General features: G+C 43.0%; 1 protein-coding gene across 2 annotated transcripts in view; it reads left to right on the forward strand.

Moving 5' to 3' along the window:
• ZNF687 (zinc finger protein 687) overlaps positions 1-23,503 on the forward strand; it is a 170,312-nt gene that overhangs the window by 45,556 nt on the left and 101,253 nt on the right. For both annotated transcript variants that reach the window (XM_053703779.1, XM_053703788.1), the window contains exon 2: positions 3,709-5,918. In XM_053703779.1, the coding sequence (XP_053559754.1) occupies positions 3,729-5,918 (2,190 nt within the window). In that variant the 5' untranslated portion in view covers positions 3,709-3,728. The remainder of the gene's footprint in view (positions 1-3,708; positions 5,919-23,503) is intronic.

Here is a 23,503-nt window from a genome sequence, read left to right on the forward strand (position 1 = left end):
GTCACCCTCCAACCCCAACCGACCACGCACAAAATCTAGGCTTCATCCTTCACTCTCCATGGACTGACAATTCAATGTCATCACCTCAACATGCTTCCACATGCTCCACCTGCTATGAAAAATCTTCAAGTGGATCCTTACCGAAACCAAGAAAACAGTCTCCCTCGTAAGCAGCTGGTTGGACTATGGCAAAGCACTCTACGCCGGCTCCACCATCAAACTCCAAAACAGTCTCCAACGTATCCAGAACGCCTCAGCTAGATTCACCCTCGACATCCCTTGCCAATGCCACATCACTGAACACCTAAGGAACCTTCACTGGCTCCCCATCAACAAGAGAATCACCTTTTAAGCTCCTTACCCACGCGTTCAAGGCCCTTCACAACATCGGACCCAAATACATCAACCACCGCATGAATTTCTACACCCCCGCCAGACAACTCCGATCGGCCGACCAAGCACTCGCAGCCACCCCCCGCATCAGCAAATCTACAGTGGGCGGAAGATCCTCCCACATGGCAGCAAAGGCATGGTACACCCTCCCGCTGCACCTCAGACAATCCACCTCCCTTACAAAGTTTAGAAAGGACCTCAAAACCTGGTTCTTCGACTGAACGCCCATCCTCTTCCCCTCCTCCTATCTGCTCTCCCTTAGCGCATTGAGGCCCTCACGGGTGATTAGTTTGCGCTCTATAAGTGCCCAATAAATATAGTTTGGGTAATTTCAGGCAGTGGTGCCCTTTGAATGGGCCCCCTTGTCTACCTCTATAGCTTGGGTATTGTTTTCCCAAAAGTAATGAATGCAGCTGTGGACTCTTTCTGTTTTTAAGAAGAAAGACATAAATTATGCTTACCTGATAAATTTTTTTTCTTCTGACAGGGATAATCCACAGCTTCCTGCCCACGTTTTTTATGGGGGGCGGCCATGTTTTAATTTATACTTCTGGCACCTTTTTTTTTTTTCTTCACCTGATATTTCTCCTACTGTTCCTTGTTCCCTTGGCAGAATGACTGGGGGACGAGGGAAGCGGGGGAGGTATTTAATCCTTTGGCTTGGGTGTCTTTGCCTCCTCCTGATGGCCAGGTTCTGAATTCCCAAAAGTAATGAATGCAGCTGTGGACTCTCCCCGTCAGAAGAAAAGAAAATTATCAGGTAAGCATAAATTATGTTTTTCATGTGACAACACTGAAGAAATGACACTTTGCTACAATGTAAAGTTGTAAGTGTACAGTCTGTATAACAGTGTAAATTTCCTGTCCCCTCAAAATAACTCAACACACAGCCATTAATGTTTAAACTGTTGGCAACAAAAGTGAGTACACCCCTAAGTGGAAATGTCCAAATTGGGCCCAATTAGCCATTTTACCTCCCCGGTGTCATGTGACTCGTTAGTGTTACAAGGTCTCAGGTGTGAATGGGGAGCAGGTGTGTTAATAAGTGTTATTTGGTGTTATCGCTCTCACACTCTCTCATACTGGTCAAAGGAAGTTCAACATGGCACCTCATGGCAAAGAACTCTCTGAGGATCTGAAAAAAAGAATTGTTGCTCATTATAAAGATGGCCTATGCTAGAAGAAGACCCTGAAACTGAGCTGCAGCATGGTGGGCAAGACCATGTTGCGGTTTCACAGGACAGGTTCCACTCAGAACAGGCCTCGCCATGGTCGACCAAAGAAGTTGAGTGTATGTGCTCAGGGTCATATCCAGAGGTTGTCTTTGGGAAATAGACGTATGAGTGCTGCCAGCATTGCTGCAGAGGTTGAAGGGGTGGGGGGGTCAGCCTGTCAGTGCTCATACCATACGTCGCACACTGCATCAAATTGGTCTGCATGGCTGTCATCCCAGAAGAAACCCTCTTCTAAAGATGATGCACAAGAAAGCCCACAACAGTTTGTTGAACCATGTCCTGTGGTCCGATGAGACCAAGATAAACTTATTTGGTTCAGATGGTGACAAGTGTGTGTGTGGCGGCGGCAACCAGGCGAGGAGTACAAAGACAAGTGTGTCTTGCCTACAGTCAAGCATGGTGGTGGGAGTGTCATGGTTTGGACCTGCATGAGTGCTGCCGACACTGGGGAGCTACAGTTCATTGAGGGAACCATGAATGCCAACATGTATTGTGACATACTGAAGCAGAGCATGATCCCCCTCCCTTCGGATACTGGGTCGCAGGGCAGTATTCCAACATAACGTCCCCAAACACACCTCCAAGACGACCACTACCTTACTAAAGAAGCTGAGGGTAAAGGTGATGGACTGGCCAAGCATGTCTCCAGACCTAAACTCTATTGAGCATCTGTGGGGCATCCTCAAACGGAATGTGGGGGAGCGCAAGGTGTCTAACATCCACCAGCTCCGTGATGTCGTCATGGAGGAGTGAAAGAGGACTCCAGTGGCAACCTGAGAAGCTCTGGTGAACTCCATGCCCAAGAGGGTTAAGGCAGTAGAAAATAATGGTGGCCACACAAAATATTGACACTTTGGGCCCAATTTGTACATATTCACTTAGGGGTGTACTCACTTTTGTTGCCAACGGTTTAGACATTAATGGCTGTGTGTTGTTATTTTGAGAGGACAGCAAATATACACTGTTATACAGGCTGTACACTCGCCATTTTACATTGTAGCAAAGTGTCATTTCTTCAGTTTTGTCACATGAAAAGATATAATAAAATATTTTCAAAAATGTGAGGGGTATACTCACTTTTGTGAGATACTGTGTGTATATGTGTATGTATGTATATGTGTATGTATGTGTATATATATATATATATATATATATATATATATATATATATATATATATATATATATATAATGTGTGTATGTATGTTTGTTTATATCTCCTCATCTTCTTGTCCTAAAATGTCACATCTGTGATTTTATTTTATTACCCCGTGACTTCCCTCTTTTTGTCACATGTACAGAGATGTGACAAAAAGAGAGGTGATCCAATAAATACAATAAACAATCTATGTATATGTATGTGTGTGTGTATGTATGTGTATGTATGTATGTGTATGTATGTATGTGTATATATATATATATATATATATATATATATATATATATATATATATATATATATATATACATATATATATTTTATATGCCAGGGTGCTAGCAGATATGAATATATAAATGATGGAAAGCACTCTCTGGTCTTTTAAGTGAAAATTTAATGGATCAAGCGTGACGTTTCGGGGACACACTCTGAGGAAGGGGAGTGTGTCCCCGAAGCGTCACGCTTGATTCATTACATTTTCACTTAAAAGACCAGAGAGTGCTTTCCATTATTTATATATATATATATATATATATATAATGTGTGTGTATATATATATATATATATATATATATATATATATATATATATATATATATATATATGTGTGTATATATGTATGTGTGTATATATATATATATATGTGTATATGTGTATATATATATATATATGTATGTATGTGTGTATATATATATATATATGTATGTATGTGTATATATGTATGTATGTGTATATATATATATATATATATATATGATTTTGTGGAATATGTGCTTTACGTAGCTACCTCGTTGAGACATGTGAGTTGTGTTTTATTTAATTTTGTCTTAAGCAAGTAGAATTTAAAATTGTTTTAACTAAATATATCTGATATGTGATTGTGTACAAATAATAATTGACTTTGTATATGTGTGTTTTGTAGGTCTGCTTGCATAGATCACCATGGGCGATATGAAAACACCTGACTTTGATGATCTGTTGGCAGCTTTTGATATTCCTGACATGGATGCAAATGAAGCCATTCAACCTGAAGATGGGGAGGAACAAATGAAACCTGCAACGGGAGAATCTGGAAACCTCGAGCATGGGCTTCCCCATGGAGATATCACTACTGTCAGTGTCATAGTCAAGAACACTGTATGCCCTGAACAAGTTGACCCTCTGGAAGTACATAGTAAAGAGATACAGGGCCTAGGGTCTCGGCTGCTTCAAAATGGTTTTAACAGCCCTGATGTCAATAGATCTGCAGTTCCAAGGACTGCAGAATCTGTTTCCGCAGCTTCTAATGGAGGGGAGACCTGGGCAACCAGAGGGAAAGGCGTTAAACCAATAGATCTTTTTACAGACTTCAATCCTGTAGATAATCCTATGGACAACCATACAACCAATTTAATAGACAGGCCGCGAGAAATAAAATCAAAAGAGAGACCAATTTTTGAGTCTCCTGACCCTGTGGTATGCCCTTCTCCTGCTTTGGACTCTGCAGTGGAAAGTACTCATAGTTTAACAAGAGGAAATCCCCAAGGTTTTGGTATCAGTAAAATCACCAGTGACAGTTTAAATATAGGACTATGCATGGAAACGCCTCTAATAAAAAAGGAGCCAGAAGAAGAGGCAACGGTAGTCTGCCCATTAGAGCACTTGAAGTCTGTTACTGTTCGCTACCCTTCTGGTGAAGAGATCATTCCCCCTTGGAAAGAAGATGCCCAGATTAAAGAGACGGGTATCAACAATATAATTGAAAAAAAAAGCCCTTCATCCTTCACAACAAACTCTGAGTCTGCCGTGGAGTTCCCAAGCAATTCAAATGAGCCCATGGTCAGCCCAGTGACTGATGCACCAAATGTAAAAGAGGAACCATGTTGGAGCCCTAAAAGTTTATCCAGTGATGTTGAAGAAGAGGGGAGCATCAGTTCCCCATCTTCAAATTCCTCAAGGCCACTTAAAGTTCGTATCAAAACCATAAAAACACGCTCTGGAAGCATAACCAGGACTGTCACCAGAGTCCCATCTGATACAAATGCATTAGTATCAAATCAAGTGAGTGAGGAGTCTCCTCAGGAACCATCATCGGAGACTTCCACAGAGAAAACTTCCGCTGCAAAAGAAGATATAAGCCAGGCATCTCCTAAAGCAAAAACTGATCTTGCCAGCCCTTCCAAGACTGAAGGGTCTCAAGTAGTTAAACTACAGCTAGGCAATGCAGTGAAACTAAAAGGGTCAGTATTGCCTGTTTCCACAATCCAGAATGCAAGCAGTGTGATGCTTATGGCTGCCAGTGTAGCTCAACAGAAGGCAGTAGTACTGCCTTCCAAACCCAACAAAGTAATGACTAAGAATATTATTCACCTGGTGCAGCAGCCACTCTCCACCACAGCACCCTTGTCTAATGTCAGTGTAACCAGTCAGGTGTCCCCTATTAACACAGTCACTACCACAACTGCAAGCCCCCAGCGCAATGCGACAGTTGTGATGGTGCAGTCCCAGAAGCCGTCCCCAGCTGTAGCTGGCACTGTTATCTCCAGGACTCAATCCAGTCTAGTTGAAACCTTCAACAAAATCCTTAATAGCAAAAACCTACTTCCAACGTATAAGCCGAATCTAAGTCCCCCAGCAGAATCTTCTTTGAGCCTGCCTCTTTTTGGTTTCCGCTGTCTTGAATGTGGAGATTCTTTTGCACTGGAGAAGAGCTTAGCCAGACACTATGATAGACGGAGTATGAGAATTGAAGTGACCTGTAACCACTGTACTAAGCGTCTAGTCTTCTTCAATAAGTGTAGCTTGCTCCTACATGCCCGCAAGCACAAAGACAATGGCCTGGTTATGCAGTGCTCACATCTAGTTATGAGACCTATTGCCTTGGAGCAGATGATAGGACAGCCAGATGTCACACCTCTTATCTCAGTTGCTGTTCTTACTCCAGGTAAAGCTGCCACTCCAGGACCTGCTCAGGATGCAGTGGCCACGGCCACTGCTGCAAGTGACTCAGCCATTCTGCCCGGAAATGGTTCTTCAGATCAATCGGTCTATTCCACCTTTAGATGTCTGGAGTGCAAAGAGCAGTGCAAGAACAAGTCTGGGCTGGCATCTCATTTTCAGCAGACAGGAACAACCCCAGCATCTGGCAGTACGGTAAGTTAGAAGACTCAAGGGACATACACGTGGAAAAAAGAAAATTTTATTATTACACCTCAGCAATGCTGAGGCATATCTGTGTAGCTAGCAATCACAATTTAGGGCCCAGCATTGCTGCTCCAGAATCTACCTAGGTATGCTTTTCTTCTTAAAAATGAAGAGTCCACAGTTGCATTAATTACTTTTGGGAAATGCAGAACCCGGCCACCAGGGAGAGGCAAAGAGATCCCAGCCAAAGGCCCTAACACCTCCCCCACCTCCCACAGAAGTTCGAGATAATCTCTTATAGAGGGTAGTACTCTTTGAAATGGGACTGGAGTTTTAAGTAATCCTGTCAGCCTCTCAGTGAGAGCATGGATGAAAGAGTCCGGAGATGCAGGGAGAGTTTTCCTGCAAACCCATCCCGACTCATATTAACAGCTCCTTGGTAATCAGCGTTGACGAGTTTTGCTGCCTACCTTTCTTCACTCAAGTCCATGTCAGAAGCTACTATCTGCCACACTTGAAGGGCCATGTTCCTGTTCCACGGCGTACATTCCAGTAAGATCATTTCATTTTATTTCGTTTTGTGAATGTAATGATAACAAAACAAGGTAGGGTCCCACTGCGACTCCTTTAATCTTAATAAGGAATCATGGGTTAATATCGCCTGCGGGGGGTTATTCAACAGGGGGGACTTTTAATCATGTATGTTATATGGTTCTATCTGAAAATGTGTAGCTATACTTAGGCTCACAGCCTTTACGAAACATAACAGCCTTCTTTTAATGACGCGAACTTCCATATTGCGCGCCCTTTTCATGACTGGCACGGTGCACCTTGTGATGGGTGCGGTTACGTTGTTTCTCACTTCCGTATGCTCACTGTGTGCGACCGAGAGAGTCTTAGCTTGTGGGTTGTCTTGGTCACAGAAGGTGGTGAGTGCCCCAGCCATTGGGGGTGTTAAAGGGTTCCAGTTAGTTTTTGTCATTTTTGTAATTCTGAAATTATGTAGGATTCTGATATGCGTGACACGGATGCCTCCCGTACGGAGGATGTGTCTTGTGATGAATATGAAATGGCCCTGTTAAAATATGCCCATCAGTTATGTTCCGATTGCCTTTCTAGAGTACTCTCTTCTCCTGAAGCAGGGAGCTTAGAGTGCGTTGAGCCATCCGCCTCCGAGGTTTCCATGACCCGTGAAGTGAGTGTCCCAGGCCATTTCCCGGCTACGCAAGCAGGTGTCCCTATGGCCTTTACTCCTTCTCCAGAGGGTGCCTTGTTTCCTCCAGATGTTACGGCAAGGTTCCGCATGGCCATTTCTATGGCGCTGAATCATTTATATCTCCCAAGTTAAGTATTTCTAAGATACTGTCCGTGTTCCGTTAACCAGGGCCCGTCAAGCGTGGGATCGCCCGATTCAGTTCGGCCTTCTGGAGAAGTGTTGGCCCCTGAGGCAAGGGATGATTTTGCCTTCCGTTATAGGCTTGCTCGCCTTTGTGTTCTTTTAAGACATGTTTTGGCAATGTTGGAGGATCCCAGTCCTAACGGGCCAAGGGATCCGAGGCCTTAGAAGCTGGATGGCAAAAGGGATAGGACGTTTGGGGATGAAGTCAATCTCCTTAACGTTGACGTTTTTTTCTTTTGCTTTATGTTTTTCGGTTCCAGTTCTGAGTTTGGGTGAATGGGGCTCTTAATCGGCTGGTTCCGTTGTAGTCCTCATTCACTTTGGGTGTTCACCCATGGGTGCTGCCTTCATTTTATTTTTTGATCTGGATGGATGTGTTTAATTTTGTTTTTTCTTAAGCTCGTGTCTGTTAGATTTCTCCAACATAGGTGTGTCCGGTCCACGGCGTCATCCTTACTTGTGGGATATTCTCTTCCCCAACAGGAAATGGCAAAGAGCCCAGCAAAGCTGGTCACATGATCCCTCCTAGGCTCCGCCTTCCCCAGTCATTCTCTTTGCCGTTGTACAGGCAACATCTCCACGGAGATGGCTTAGAGTTTTTTAGTGTTTAACTGTAGTTTTTATTATTCAATCAAGAGTTTGTTATTTTAAAATAGTGCTGGTATGTACTATTTACTCTGAAACAGAAAAGAGATGAAGATTTCTGTTTGTAAGAGGAAAATGATTTTAGCAACCGTTACTAAAATCGATGGCTGTTCCACACAGGACTGTTGAGAGGAATTAACTTCAGTTGGGGGAACAGTGAGCAGACTTTTGCTGCTTGAGGTATGACACATTCTAACAAGACGATGTAATGCTGGAAGCTGTCATTTTCCCTATGGGATCCGGTAAGCCATTTTATTACAGACAGTAAATAAGGGCTTCACAAGGGCTTTTTAAGACTGTAGACATTTTCTGGGCTAAATCGATTTATATATAAACATATTTTATACTCCATAGCCTTGAGGAATTATTTTAATCTTGGGAATTTTGTAAAATAACCGGCAGGCACTGTATTGGACACCTTATTCTCTAGGGGCTTTCCCTAATCATAGGCAGAGTCTCATTTTCGCGCCTGTATTGCGCACTTGTTTTTGAGAAGCATGACATGCAGATGCATGTGTGAGGAGCTCTGATACATAGAAAAGACTTTCTGAAGGCGTCATTTGGTATCGTATTCCCCTTTGGGCTTGGTTGGGTCTCAGCAAAGCAGATACCAGGGACTGTAAAGGGGTTAAATATAAAAACGGCTCCGGTTCCGTTATTTTAAGGGTTAAAGCTTCCAAATTTGGTGTGCAATACTTTTAAGGCTTTAAGACACTGTGGTGAAATTTTGGTGAATTTTGAACAATTCCTTCATACTTTTTCGCAATTGCAGTAATAAAGTGTGTTCAGTTTAAAATTTAAAGTGACAGTAACGGTTTTATTTTAAAACGTTTTTTGTACTTTGTTATCAAGTTTATGCCTGTTTAACATGTCTGAACTGCCAGATAGACTGTGTTCTGAATGTGGGGAAGCCAAGGTCCCTTCTCATTTAAATAGATGTGATTTATGTGACACAAAATTTAGAGAAAATGATGCCCAAGATGATTCCTCAAGTGAGGGGAGTAAGCATGGTACTGCATCATCCCCTCCTTCGTCTACACCAGTCTTGCCCACACAAGAGGCCCCTAGTACATCTAGCGCGCCAATACTCCTTACTATGCAACAATTAACGGCTGTAATGGATAATTCTATCAAAAACATTTTAGCCAAAATGCCCACTTATCAGCGAAAGCGCGACTGCTCTGTTTTAGAAAATACTGAAGAGCATGAGGATGCTGATGATATTGTTTCTGAAGGGCCCCTACACCAGTCTGAGGGGGCCAGGGAGGTTTTGTCTGAGGGAGAAATTTCAGATTCAGGGAAAATTTCTCAACAAGCTGAACCTGATGTGATTACATTTAAATTTAAGTTGGAACATCTCCGCGCTCTGCTTAAGGAGGTGTTATCCACTCTGGATGATTGTGAGAATTTGGTCATCCCAGAGAAACTATGTAAAATGGACAAGTTCCTAGAGGTCCCGGGGCCCCCCGAAGCTTTTCCTATACCCAAGCGGGTGGCGGACATTGTAAATAAAGAATGGGAAAGGCCCGGTATACCTTTCGTCCCTCCCCCCATATTTAAAAAATTGTTTCCTATGGTCGACCCCAGAAAGGACTTATGGCAGACAGTCCCCAAGGTCGAGGGGGCGGTTTCTACTCTAAACAAACGCACCACTATACCCATAGAAGATAGTTGTGCTTTCAAAGATCCTATGGATAAAAAATTAGAAGGTTTGCTTAAAGAGATGTTTGTTCAGCAAGGTTACCTTCTACAACCAATTTCATGCATTGTCCCTGTCACTACAGCCGCGTGTTTCTGGTTCGATGAGCTAGAAAAGGCGATCACTAGTAATTCTCCTTCTTATGAGGAGATTATGGACAGAATCCGTGCTCTCAAATTGGCTAATTCTTTCACCCTAGACGCCACTTTGCAATTGGCTAGGTTAGCGGCGAAAATCACTGGGGGCAAGGGCCACGCCCTTCCTCAGGATAGGTCTTTCAAGGCCAAAAATAAACCTAATTTTCGTCCCTTTCGTAGAAACGGACCAGCCCCAAGTGCTACGTCCTCTAAGCAAGAGGGTAATACTTCTCAAGCCAAGCCAGCCTGGAGACCAATGCAAGGCTGGAACAAGGGAAAGCAGGCCAAGAAACCTGCCACTGCTACCAAGACAGCATGAGATGTTGGCCCCCGATCCGGGACCGGATCTGGTGGGGGGCAGACTCTCTCTCTTCGCTCAGGCTTGGGCAAGAGATGTTCTGGATCCTTGGGCGCTAGAAATAGTCTCCCAAGGTTATCTTCTGGAATTCAAAGGGCTTCCCCCAAGGGGGAGGTTCCACAGGTCTCAATTGTCTTCAGACCACATAAAAAAACAGGCATTCTTACATTGTGTAGAAGACCTGTTAAAAATGGGAGTGATTCATCCTGTTCCATTAGGAGAACAAGGGATGGGGTTCTACTCCAATCTGTTCGTAGTTCCCAAAAAAGAGGGAACGTTCAGACCAATCTTAGATCTCAAGATCCTAAACAAGTTTCTCAAGGTTCCATCGTTCAAAATGGAAACCATTCGAACAATTCTTCCTTCCATCCAGGAAGGTCAATTCATGACCACGGTGGATTTAAAGGATGCGTATCTACATATTCCTATCCACAGGGAACATCATCGGTTCCTAAGGTTCGCATTCCTGGACAAGCATTACCAGTTCGTGGCACTTCCGTTCGGATTAGCCACTGCTCCAAGGATTTTCACAAAGGTACTAGGGTCCCTTCTAGCGGTGCTAAGACCAAGGGGCATTGCAGTAGTACCTTACTTGGACGACATTCTGATTCAAGCGTCGTCCCTTCCTCTAGCAAAGGTTCACACGGACATTGTCCTGGCCTTTCTCAGATCTCACGGATGGAAAGTGAACGTAGAAAAGAGTTCTCTATCTCCGTCAACGAGGGTTCCCTTCTTGGGAACAATAATAGACTCCTTAGAAATGAGGATTTTTCTGACAGAGGCCAGAAAAACAAAACTTCTAAACTCTTGTCAAATACTTCATTCCGTTCCTCTTCCTTCCATAGCGCAGTGCATGGAAGTAATAGGTTTGATGGTAGCGGCAATGGACATAGTTCCTTTTGCGCGCATTCATCTAAGACCATTACAACTGTGCATGCTCAGTCAGTGGAATGGGGACTATACAGACTTGTCTCCGACGATACAAGTAAATCAGAGGACCAGAGATTCACTCCGTTGGTGGCTGTCCCTGGACAATCTGTCACAGGGGATGAGCTTCCGCAGACCAGAGTGGGTCATTGTCACGACCGACGCCAGTCTGATGGGCTGGGGCGCGGTCTGGGGACCCCTGAAAGCTCAGGGTCTTTGGTCTCGGGAAGAATCTCTTCTACCGATAAATATTCTGGAACTGAGAGCGATACTCAATGCTCTCAAGGCTTGGCCTCAGCTAGCAAAGGCCAAGTTCATACGGTTTCAATCAGACAAACATGACGACTGTTGCGTACATCAACCATCAGGGGGGAACAAGGAGTTCCCTGGCGATGGAAGAAGTGACCAAGATCATTCAATGGGCGGAGACTCACTCCTGCCACTTGTCTGCAATCCACATCCCAGGAGTGGAAAATTGGGAAGCGGATTTTCTGAGTCGTCAGACATTACATCCGGGGGAGTGGGAACTCCATCCGGAAATCTTTGCCCACATTACTCAACTGTGGGGCATTCCAGACATGGATCTGATGGCCTCTCGTCAGAACTTCAAGGTTCCTTGCTACGGGTCCAGATCCAGGGATCCCAAGGCGACTCTAGTAGATGCACTAGTAGCACCTTGGACCTTCAAACTAGCTTATGTATTCCCGCCGTTTCCTCTCATCCCCAGGCTGGTAGCCAGGATCAATCAGGAGAGGGCATCGGTGATCTTGATAGCTCCTGCGTGGCCACGCAGGACTTGGTATGCAGACCTGGTGAATATGTCATCGGCTCCACCATGGAAGCTACCTTTGAGACGAGACCTTCTTGTTCAGGGTCCGTTCGAACATCCGAATCTGGTTTCACTCCAACTGACTGCTTGGAGATTGAACGCTTGATCTTATCAAAGCGAGGGTTCTCAGATTCTGTTATTGATACTCTTGTTCAGGCCAGAAAGCCTGTAACTAGAAACATTTACCACAAAATATGGAAAAAATATATCTGTTGGTGTGAATCTAAAGGATTCCCTTGGGACAAGGTAAAAATTCCTAAGATTCTATCCTTTCTTCAAGAAGGATTGGAGAAAGGATTATCTGCAAGTTCCTTGAAGGGACAGATTTCTGCCTTGTCTGTGTTACTTCACAAAAAGCTGGCAGCTGTGCCAGATGTTCAAGCCTTTGTTCAGGCTCTGGTTAGAATCAAGCCTGTTTACAAACCTTTGACTCCTCCTTGGAGTCTCAATTTAGTTCTTTCAGTTCTTCAGGGGGTTCCGTTTGAACCCTTACATTCCGTTGATATTAAGTTATTATCTTGGAAAGTTTTGTTTTTGGTTGCAATTTCTTCTGCTAGAAGAGTTTCAGAATTATCTGCTCTGCAGTGTTCTCCTCCTTATCTGGTGTTCCATGCAGATAAGGTGGTTTTACGTACTAAACCTGGTTATCTTCCGAAAGTTGTTTCTAACAAAAACATTAACCAGGAGATAGTCGTGCCTTCTTTGTGTCCGAATCCAGTTTCAAAGAAGGAACGTTTGTTGCACAATTTGGATGTTGTTCGCGCTCTAAAATTCTATTTAGATGCTACAAAGGATTTTAGACAAACATCTTCCTTGTTTGTTGTTTATTCTGGTAAAAGGAGAGGTCAAAAAGCAACTTCTACCTCTCTCTCTTTTTGGATTAAAAGCATCATCAGATTGGCTTATGAGACTGCCGGACGGCAGCCTCCTGAAAGAATCACAGCTCATTCCACTAGGGCTGTGGCTTCCACATGGGCCTTCAAGAACGAGGCTTCTGTTGATCAGATATGTAAGGCAGCGACTTGGTCTTCACTGCACACTTTTACCAAATTTTACAAGTTTGATACTTTTGCTTCTTCTGAGGCTATTTTTGGGAGAAAGGTTTTGCAAGCCGTGGTGCCTTCCATCTAGGTGACCTGATTTGCTCCCTCCCTTCATCCGTGTCCTAAAGCTTTGGTATTGGTTCCCACAAGTAAGGATGACGCCGTGGACCGGACACACCTATGTTGGAGAAAACAGAATTTATGTTTACCTGATAAATTACTTTCTCCAACGGTGTGTCCGGTCCACGGCCCGCCCTGGTTTTTTAATCAGGTCTGATAATTTATTTTCTTTAACTACAGTCACCACGGTATCATATGATTTCTCCTATGCAAATATTCCTCCTTTACGTCGGTCGAATGACTGGGGAAGGCGGAGCCTAGGAGGGATCATGTGACCAGCTTTGCTGGGCTCTTTGCCATTTCCTGTTGGGGAAGAGAATATCCCACAAGTAAGGATGACGCCGTGGACCGGACACACCGTTGGAGAAAGTAATTTATCAGGTAAACATAAATTCTGTTTTTCATTTTTATGAACGTTCTTCTCTGGAACCGATACTTGCGACTTAGGTCGTGTGTGCACTTTCTCGGAAGTTGCGCACTTGTTGAATATTAGAATTATGTTTTTCTAGTTCAGTTATCGATCCTTCGGGACAAATTTTCTTGGACCTTGGGTAGTTCTAGAAGTGTCCTTAAACCAGGCAGGTACTGGTCGGATACTTTTTTCGGCTGTTCCAGGGTTCATGTCACCCTCGTGGTGCTAATTAATCCTGCTGGATTTTGAATGTCTCTTGGCTATTGTATGGACTCAGGGCTCAGATAGATCCTACCGAATTATAAGGCCTGTTGTTTAAATACAACCCCTCCGACCGGAGGGTTATGAGTGCCAATCTAGGTTGGCTGTTCAGGCTTCTCGCCTGTGATACGGATCTGTTTTTGCAGACATCATTATGGTTCTTCAGGTCCCCGGGGACTCAGAACCGTTATTCCATTCTTTGAAGTGGGAGATGTGTGTGTGACCTATGTGGTCTAGTGTGTCCCGAGTGACTGTTAATTTGCATTTTCACTCAAGGTTCTTCCGGACACTGACTCTTAGCCTATTAAGCATTTTATTGCGGTCGCAGAGTTTCCTTCCTTCCTGTCTTGGGAAGGCCCTCTGGTGGCTCAGTGAAAATTCACTGGATATAACTTGAGAGACCTGAGTTCAAGACCCTATGGGGACATGACAGTTCTTAAGTTATACGATATAGCTCAGTGGTAGAGCATTTGACTACTGATCAAGAGGTCCCTGGTTCAGATCCGGGCGTCCCCTTTAATGCGCGGGCATATTCTTTCTCTGCTCAGAGTTGTGTTAATCTATGAGTTGTTATGCAGGGGTTCCCTACCTTCTGTGGGGAGCCACGAAGCTCCAGTTGTTGCCTGCTTAAAGAAGATCTTGAAAGATAGATCCTTCAAGAATCTCTGGCTGTTGTCTCTTCCATTACCCTTGGTCTGACCATGGTCTCGACATTCGGGGGTATTTCCGTCCTCGTTGCAACTCTAGCCTTGGGGCTTGTCAGTGAAGGGGCGAGGTTGGTTACGGAGAGCCGCCCTTCTGGGGTCAGGTAGTTGACCATTTATCCTTGATGCTCCGTTGGGGGCTTCGTGGTTCGTGCCTTAAAGGGACACTGTACCCAAAAATTTTCTTTCGTGATTCAGATTGAGCATGAAATTTTAAGTAACTTTCTAATTTACTCCTATTATCACATTTTCTTCATTCTCTTGGTATCTTTATTTGAAATGCAAGAATGTAAGTTTAGATGCCGGCCCATTTTTGGTGAACAACCTGGGTTGTCCTTGCTGATTCGTGGATAAATCCATCCCCCAATAAAAAAACTGCTGTCCAGAGTACTGAAACCAAAAAAAGCTTAGATGCCTTCTTTTTCAAATAATGATAACAAGAGAACGAAGAAAAATTGATCATAGGAGTAAATTAGAAAGTTGCTTAAAATTGCATGCTCTTTCTGAATTACAAAAGAAAAAATTTGGGTACAGTGTCCCTTTAAGTTTGGATGGCGAGTAGGGTACAGGGTTCTCATTCGCCTTCGGGTGTTGATTGCTCCCTTGCCTGTGTGTGTAGCGCGTATTAACGCTTGCCTACGATATTTCTGTGCGATCCAAGTGCCCTGGGTGCTGAACCTTAGTCCTTTGTGACTCTTGGGTTTGAGGCTATTGCTAGATCGCCAAGTCTACGAACCTTACAGGTGCGTTCCTCCTTGTAGGAGGCAGCTTAGGGTTCCTCTGGAAGTTGGATCTTTGTTTGATTCCTTTTTTGAGGACCCTGACCCAGGTATGTGTATCTCCTTGGATGGGTGTGGATCGATCTCACACTCAATGTTTGTGGTCTCACGGGCCTCTCCGTGGAGGCTGGGGCTTTGTGAGAGATTCCCCGTTTTGTGGCTTAGGTTTTAGGTCCTTCTGACGGTCCCCTACTTGTCTTCTGGCGTGTTTTCGCTATTCCTGTAGACTCCAGGTATCCTCACCTGGGTTGGCAATATGGCAGAGGGGTATCGCCTCTATGGTAGGGTAGGTTTCCGTTGTTTATTTCCCTTCTCTTCCAGAGCGGGAGTAGGGTTCTCCGTGTTTGGAATTACCTTAGTATTTGTAGCGACCTGTGGGTCTTGCCTTGTAAGGTCTTCTCTTTTCTTGCGTTCCAGAATCCTGGAAGAGAAATTGCGATGTAGTGACTGGTTCCCATTCCTGCAGCGGGAGGATGAGGGTTTGATCCCTATGGGGCTCCTGCTATATGTTGGATTCTGATATATGGATGCTGTGGGCCTGAAGGCCTTCTTCCCTTGGGAAGTGTTTCTTGTTTTTAGAGAAGACAGCCGTGTAGGGGGTTTCGTACCCGAGCAAAATGTCTATCCTGACTCATGGTAGCATACCGTTTGTGGTAACAGTCAGCGGTCTGACCGGGGTCTTGTGTTGGCCCTTGCTTTCTCTTCCGGAAGTCTGGGATTCTTGTCTTTGGGCTTGACTAGCCTTTGGGCTGGGACCATTATCCTAGAGGGAAGATTGGGGGTCGGTTACTCTGTGCAGGGTTGTCCGTTTTTTCCTTAGAGTCGGTTCTTTTCTTTTGTGGTAGGTCTTGGATGTCACCCTCCTTTTTCCACTGGCGTTCGGTGCTGGGAGGGGGTGCTCCTTGGACCCCGATATTCAGAGGGCTGTGAGCCCTTGGCAGGTTTGCAGTTGAACCCAACTACACCTATTGCACTTTGAGAATGTAACCAGCTGCTGCTAATTGCACTTTGACTGGGTGTTAGCAAGCTTTGAAACGCCTTTGGTGTTTGGGTTTAGCAACGGTGAGTCAACTTTCTTCCTGGAAGCTGGCCATTGGGAGTTCCTGTTCAGACAGTGGGTGTTCTTTTTGGAGAACTCTTTAATAGCTGCTGGGATAGTTATCCTATTTCTGCTGTCTCTGCTGTCTAGCTTGCAGATCTAGATCTGATATGAGGCATGGGGAACTCCATGGTTTCCTGAAATACCTGAATACCTTTTGTCTATGGTTCAGGGTCAGGGATATGAGGGTGTTCCTCGAGTCCTTTTTGGGACATGTTTCCCTGTGTATGGATCTCTCTTTTTTTTTTTTTTTGGTCCTTGTGTTTCTAGGAAGTTCGTCTCCCTGGGCGTTGCTATTGTACGACAACCATGGATGGTTCTATGTTCTGCAGAGTGGAATGATCCTTTCATGAGAATCTGTTCTCCCTTCTGGGGGCAGATTGCGGTCCTTGTCTTGGCCGGGTACCTTCATGGGAGTCGTGATCCGCGGGGCTGACTCCTCGTAGGCTGTTTGGGCCTGACGGACTCTGGGACTGAGTTGTCTAGTTCGACTTTGCCGACGGTGTAACTAATGTTCAGTTAACTGGGCTTTGGGTTTTCACCTGTGTCGTCTATATTTTTTAGGGTGTCAAATATCAGGCTGTGGTGCCTTTTGTACCCACCCGTTGTTTGCATTCAGTGTCCTCTAGCTTGGGTATTATTTTCCCAAAAGTAATGAATGCAGCTACGCACTCTTCCCTTTTAAGAAGAAAAACATAACTTATGCTTACCTGATAATTTCATTTTCTTCTGAAGGGAAGAGTCCACAGCTCCCGCCCGTGTTTTTATCTATGAGGCGACTGTAATTTTCTGACACCTTTTTTCACCCTGATGCTTTTCCTACTGTTTCTTGTTCCCTCGGCAGAATAACTGGGGGATGAGCGAGGTGGGGGCGGTGTTTGGGCCTTTGGCTGGGGTGTCTTTGCCTCCTCCTGCTGGCCGGGTTCTGTATTTCCCAAAAGTATTGAATGCAGCTGTGGACTCTTCCCTTCAGTAGAAAATGAAATTTTTCAGGTAAGCATAATTTATGTTTTTCAAGAAAGAATACAAAGATAATCATTTTTATTTTTTTTTAAAAGATATTTATATTAAAATGTTCATTATAAACCGTATTACAAAATCTGAAATATATCAATATACAGTGAGTAATAAACATATTTGTTTCAATATATAAGAATCTTATAAAACTTAGAAATGTCTGTATACATAGATTAAAGGGACTCTAAAGACTAAACCCACCTATTTTCTTTTCATGATTTAGATAGAGCATGCAATTTTAAGCAAATTTCTAATTTACTCCTATTATCAAATTTTCTTTGTTCTCTTGCTATCTTTATTTAAAAAGCAGGAATGGGATGCATAGGAGCTGGACAATTTTTGGTTGAGAACCTGGGTTATGTTTGCCTATTTGTGGGTAAATGTAAGCCTCCAATAAGCAAGCGCTATCCATGGTGCTAAACCTAAAATGGGCTGGCTGCTAAGATTAACATTACTGCTTTTAAAATAAAGATAGCAAGAGAACGAAGACAATTTGATAATAGGAGTAAATCAGAAAGTTGATTACAATTTCATGCTCTATCTGAATCATGAATGAAAAAATTTGGATGCTAAAGTGCCCGTTTTTTTAAAAATTCGATTAAAAACAGGGGCACTTTAATTCATCAAACTTTACATTTCACTTGTGTTGTGAAAAAATACCTTTTAATCTTGACAGCCGCTCCAGCTTCCTCCGCCCGTCGCAAAGCCTCTTTCTGGGTCTAAAATTATGCCCAGCAGTGAATTGGTTAATTAGGGAGCTTGTAGGGTTAGCTTTAGTGTAGTGTAGTAGACAAACCAAAGTATTGATCTAGGCCTATTTTGGTATATTTCATGCCACCATTTCACCGCCAAATGCGATCAAATAAAAAAAATCGTTCACTTTTTCACAAACTTTTTCACAAATTTTAGGTTTCTCACTTGAAATTATTTACAAACAGCTTGTGCAATTATGGCACAAAAAGTCTATACACCCCTGTTAAAATGGCAGATTTCTGAGATGTAAAAAAATGAGACAAAGATAAATAATTTCAGAACTTTTTCCACCTTTTAATGGGACCTATAAACTATGCAACTCAGTTGAAAGACAAACTGAAATCTTTTAGGTGAAGGGAAGTAAAAATAAAATAATATGGTTGCATAAGTGTGCACACCCTTAAACTAATACTTTGTTGGAGCACCTTTTGATTTTATTACAGCACTCAGTCTTTTTGAGTATGAGTCTATCAGCATGGCACATCTTGACTTGGCAAGATTTGCCCACTCTTCTTTGCAAAAACACTCCAAATCTGTCAGATTGCGAGGGCATCTCCTGTGCACAGCCCTCTTCAGATCACCCCACAGATTTTCGATTGGATTCAGGTCTGGGCTCTGGCTGAGCCATTCCAAATCTTTAATCTTCTTCTGGTGAAGCCATTCCTTTGTTGATTTGGATGTATGCTTTGGGTCTAGTCATGCTGAAAGATGAGGTTCTTCTTCATGTTCAGCTTTCTAGCAGAAGCCTGAAGGTTTTGTGCCAATATTGACTGGTATTTGGAACTGTTCATAATTCCCTCTACCTTGAATAAGGCCCCAGTTCCAGCTGAAGAAAAAATGACCCAAAGCATGATGCTACCACCACCATGCTTCACTGTGGGGATGGTGTTCTTTTGGTGATGTGCAGTGTTGTTTTTGCGCCAAACATATTTTTTGGAATTATTGCCAAAAAGTTCAACCTTGGTTTCATCAGATCATAACACCTTTTCTCACATGCTTTTGGGAGACTTCGGGTGTGTTTTTGCTAAATTTAGCTGGGCTTGAGATGTTTCTTGGCTTCCGTCTTGCCGTCTACCCCAAAGCCCAAACATGAAGAATACGGGAGATTGTCGTCACATGTACTTCACAGCCAGTACTTGCCAGATATTCCTGCAGCTCCTTTAATGTTGCTGTAGGCCTCTTGGTAGCCTCCAAGACCAGTTTTCTTCTCGTCTTTTCATCAATTTTGGAGGGACATCCAGTTCTTGGTAATGTCATTGTTGTGCCATATGTTCTCCACTTGATGATGACTGTCTTCACTGTGTTCCATGGTATATCTAATGCCTTGGAAATTCTTTTGTACCCTTCTCCTGACTGATACCTTTTTAACAATGAGATCCCTCTGATGCTTTGGAAGCTCTCTGTGGACCATGACTTTTGTGTAGGACGCGACTAAGAAAATGTTAGGAAAGACCTACTAGAACAGCTGAACTTTATTCAGGGTTAATCAGAGGCACTTTAAATTATGGCAGGTGTGTGATGACTCTTATTTAAAGGGACATGAAACCCAATTTTTTCTCTCTCATTATTTAGAAAGAGCATGCAATTTTAAACAACTTTCTAATTTACTTCAATTATCTATTTTGCTTCATTCTCTTGATATCCTTTGCTGAAAAACATATAATGATGTTTAAAATTGTATTCTCTACTTGAATCATGAAAGAACATTTTTGGGTTTAGTGTTCCTTTAACATGGTTTTGAATGTGATTGCTTAATTCTGAACACAGCTACATCCCCAGTTATAATGCAACCACATTATTTTAGTTGTTTTTTTTTGTTTACTTCCCTCCACCTTAAAGATTTCAGTTTGTTTTTCAATTGAGTTGTGTAGTTTATAGGTCACATTAAAGGTGGAAAAAGTTCTGAAATGATTTATCTTTGTCTCATTTTTTTACATCACAGAAACCTGCCATTTTAACAGGGGTGTGTAGACTTTTTATATCCACTGTATATGGCTTTGGCGTTGCTTTTTGGTAATTAGAAGGCCGCTAAATGCCGCTGCGCATCACACGTGTATTATGTCTAGCAGTGAAGGGGTTAATTAGGTAGCTTGTAGGGAGCTTGCAGGGTTAGTTTTTGCTTTAGTGTAGAGATCAACCTCCCACCTGACGCGTCACACCCCCTGATCCCTCACAAACAGCTCTCTTCCCTCCCCCACCCCACAATTGTCCCCGCCATATTAAGTACTGGCAGAAAGTCTGCCAGTACTATAATAAGTTTAAAAAAACAAAACAAAAAAAAACATAATTCTGCTGTGTAGGATCCCCTCATAGTCCCCAAACAGCTCTCTAACCCTCCCCCTCTATTTTTTTTTTTTTTATTCATATCCAACAAAGGGTACAATAATAGATAGTGTATCATCATCACACCTCACAGGGTGAGTTTGCGTGTATAATGAAAATACAAAGCTTAGTTGAAACTGTGATTAGAAGAGCTTTCAATGGAATGAAAAATGTTCCAACTGATATGCACCTGTACCACAATGCTGGGATTTTTTTTTTAATAAACTAATTTAACTAATCTCAACATAAAATAAAAATACTAAATTCAAACAGTGATTGACACTAGGAAAACATTGCAATATCAGAATATGTTCTTAATGACGATGGCCATTGTTTATTCAATGATATAGACTATGGCATAACAGAGCAAATTGGAATGAATGTGCCATTTCCATGCTACACAAAATATGGTAAGGGGTATGTTAGCCATGTCGATGTTACGTTTAGATTTGCATTCATGCGGTTAACCCAGATTAGGCTACAAATAAAGTGGATAATTATGCTCCATTGGGATTCAGAGTACGAGTTGCCTAATAGTATTGAGAGAGAGTTAAATGAAATTGCAGATGGATCGCTTAGCCCTGTGTGGTAATTTTAGTAATGGATGCGGACAATATCCATTTATCTGGCAGAGTGGGTGATAAGTGTGGGACTGAAGATTGCAAGGTAATAAAAATGAATACATTTTTTCTGTCGTGTTGAAGATAACACATTCTCTTATAAATTGACTATGCACTCAGTTCAAATTAATATAAGCCTGTTCTGTGCTATAAGTCTTGTATTAGGCTATGCATATGAGCTCGGGCAAACATAGAATAGAAAATACATGACCAACAATGAGTGCAAATATACAATATACATATCATTATGCCACACAGGGCAAGGAAAGAAAAGTACTACAATGACGTAATATTACAGTGTCGTTTAGAGTACATAGAGGTAACATAAAATAGGTGTTATATAAAACTAAACCTATATAAAAACTAGATCTGGATAGCTACTTGAACCAGAGCAGATATTAAGCTATATTATATTGATGAATGACTAACATGCTAAAACAATTAGTCATAATTACGTTTGTAAAAAATGCACCTCACTCAGTTGTTTGAATATGTGAAGGGGAAAATATGATATGTGACTTAGCTTCAAATTTTAATGTGTTCTTGTCCAAGTCTTGTAATGGACCTAGACAGTACAGATAATCTTTCGCTTCTAAATAAATAGTTTTTACATTTACTAAATGGCAAAAGCTAATGACATTTTGTTAGAAGAGTGGGAGCAGAATGTCAAATGGTTATGTAAAGTTAGTATGATGCGACAGTAAAGCATACTACCAGCTTTAATATATTTTTCCATAGTGAGAATAACAACTCTCCACCAACTCGTACAGTTATCCTATAGCAACTATATTGGTCATAGCGGTTTTTGCATGTAAAACTGTTTCAGGTGGAGTAGAAGTCATCTCAGCTGGTATGGTTTAAATGAGTTAGTGATGAGACAAATGAATATCCCTTCTCACTATGTTCCCACAGTCCACGCCGATGTCCGCATAAACCCCAAACAGTCTAGCATTAATCTTAATGAACATTATAGAAAACAAAACAAAAGCAAATGATCAAAAAGAACAATAAACCAAGTCATTAACGCTACTAGCTATGTTGCTTGAGCTATTAATTATAGATATGGTGTAGGAAAATAAACAAACATATTAAAGAAACGCAGCATGATAATTAGAGACCAAATTAAGTCTGGCTGCATTCAGAAAGAAAACCTTTTACGCCTCCGAACAGTGCATCCAGATATGTTTTCATAAATCTGCATCTCAGACGATTCCTATGGCGCAGTGGTGTTTTAGCGCTCTCTTTCTGAAGGCTATCTGTCAATTCTCTCGATGTAGACGGTTGCAGGGAAAAAAACAGAGTGTTAGGCAGGAAGATCTGTGTATCAACCAGCCCGTCAGTTCCAGGTTTGCCGGTTGGTTGTACGGGCAGGCTTTTAGCCCTCTATGTATGGTGCTCATGTCGGTTGTCATGTGCAGTGACGGGCATGCCGGAAGCATCAGGAGACTCACGATCTGGGGCAAGCTGACAATACGGCACTTGCACAGAGGAGAAGGGTAGGGCTGTATCCATCTTTTGCAGGTCCCCATCACTCAATCAGATATGCCATCCTCCATGATTTTTCCCGGGTGATCGCTTCATATAGTCTATAGCTGACATTTGCGTATCGGACATGGGAAATTGTTTTGGAGGGCTTATTGGCATCATCAACTCCCTGTCCCTGGGGTCTCTGTATTGTAGCCGCATTAGCAGCCTTGTGGTGCGATATATCTGGCAGTTGGTGACGCTCAGGAAATAAAGATGGCGACTCGGGAGCTTGCGTCTCAGTCAGCAGACGCTGCATAGTTGTTTCCTGCCTAGTAAGTGCTGGGAGCAGTATAATTTTCAGGGCAGAAAGTTCTTCCGTTATTATAACGGTGTTCATCAAAGCAGTAGTAAGGAGTCCGTGTAAGGCGTATAGCGTAGTGTGTTTTTGTCCACCTCAGAACACTTCACACACCTTTCAACCTTTTACCGACTTCACGGGGACCAAGTGGTGCAATTCTTGATCCCTTTAGTTTCCGAACAGCTATACTGTTAAGGATAGTATGGATGGCTGAAGATTAGACCACATAAAGTAGATATCTGTGAGGCTCTGAAGTTAGACTCTCCTTTATATGTGGCCATTTTGGTTCGCCGCCCACCGGAAGTCCCCCCCCTCCCCCTCTATCTTATTGTGCACCATCTTGGGTACTGGCAGCTGTCTGCCAGTACCCAGTTTGCCATAAAACATGGTATTTATTTATATAAGTTAAACAATTTCTGTAGTGTAGCTGCCCCCCCTCAATATCCAACCCCCCACCCTCCACAGTCCTTATTGGAAAAAATGATTGTTTCATAGTGTAGCGTTACCACATGCCCTCGTGCGCAGCCCTGCTTGCGATCCCTCCCCCCTCTGACTTACAGCCTACCATCGATGGCCACCCACCCGCCTCCCACATCGGCTCCCACCAACGATCGCGGCCATCGATGGCCGATGCAGAGAGGGCCA

The sequence above is a fragment of the Bombina bombina genome, chromosome 1 (genome assembly GCF_027579735.1).
Source record: "Bombina bombina isolate aBomBom1 chromosome 1, aBomBom1.pri, whole genome shotgun sequence".
NCBI lineage: Eukaryota > Metazoa > Chordata > Amphibia > Anura > Bombinatoridae > Bombina > Bombina bombina.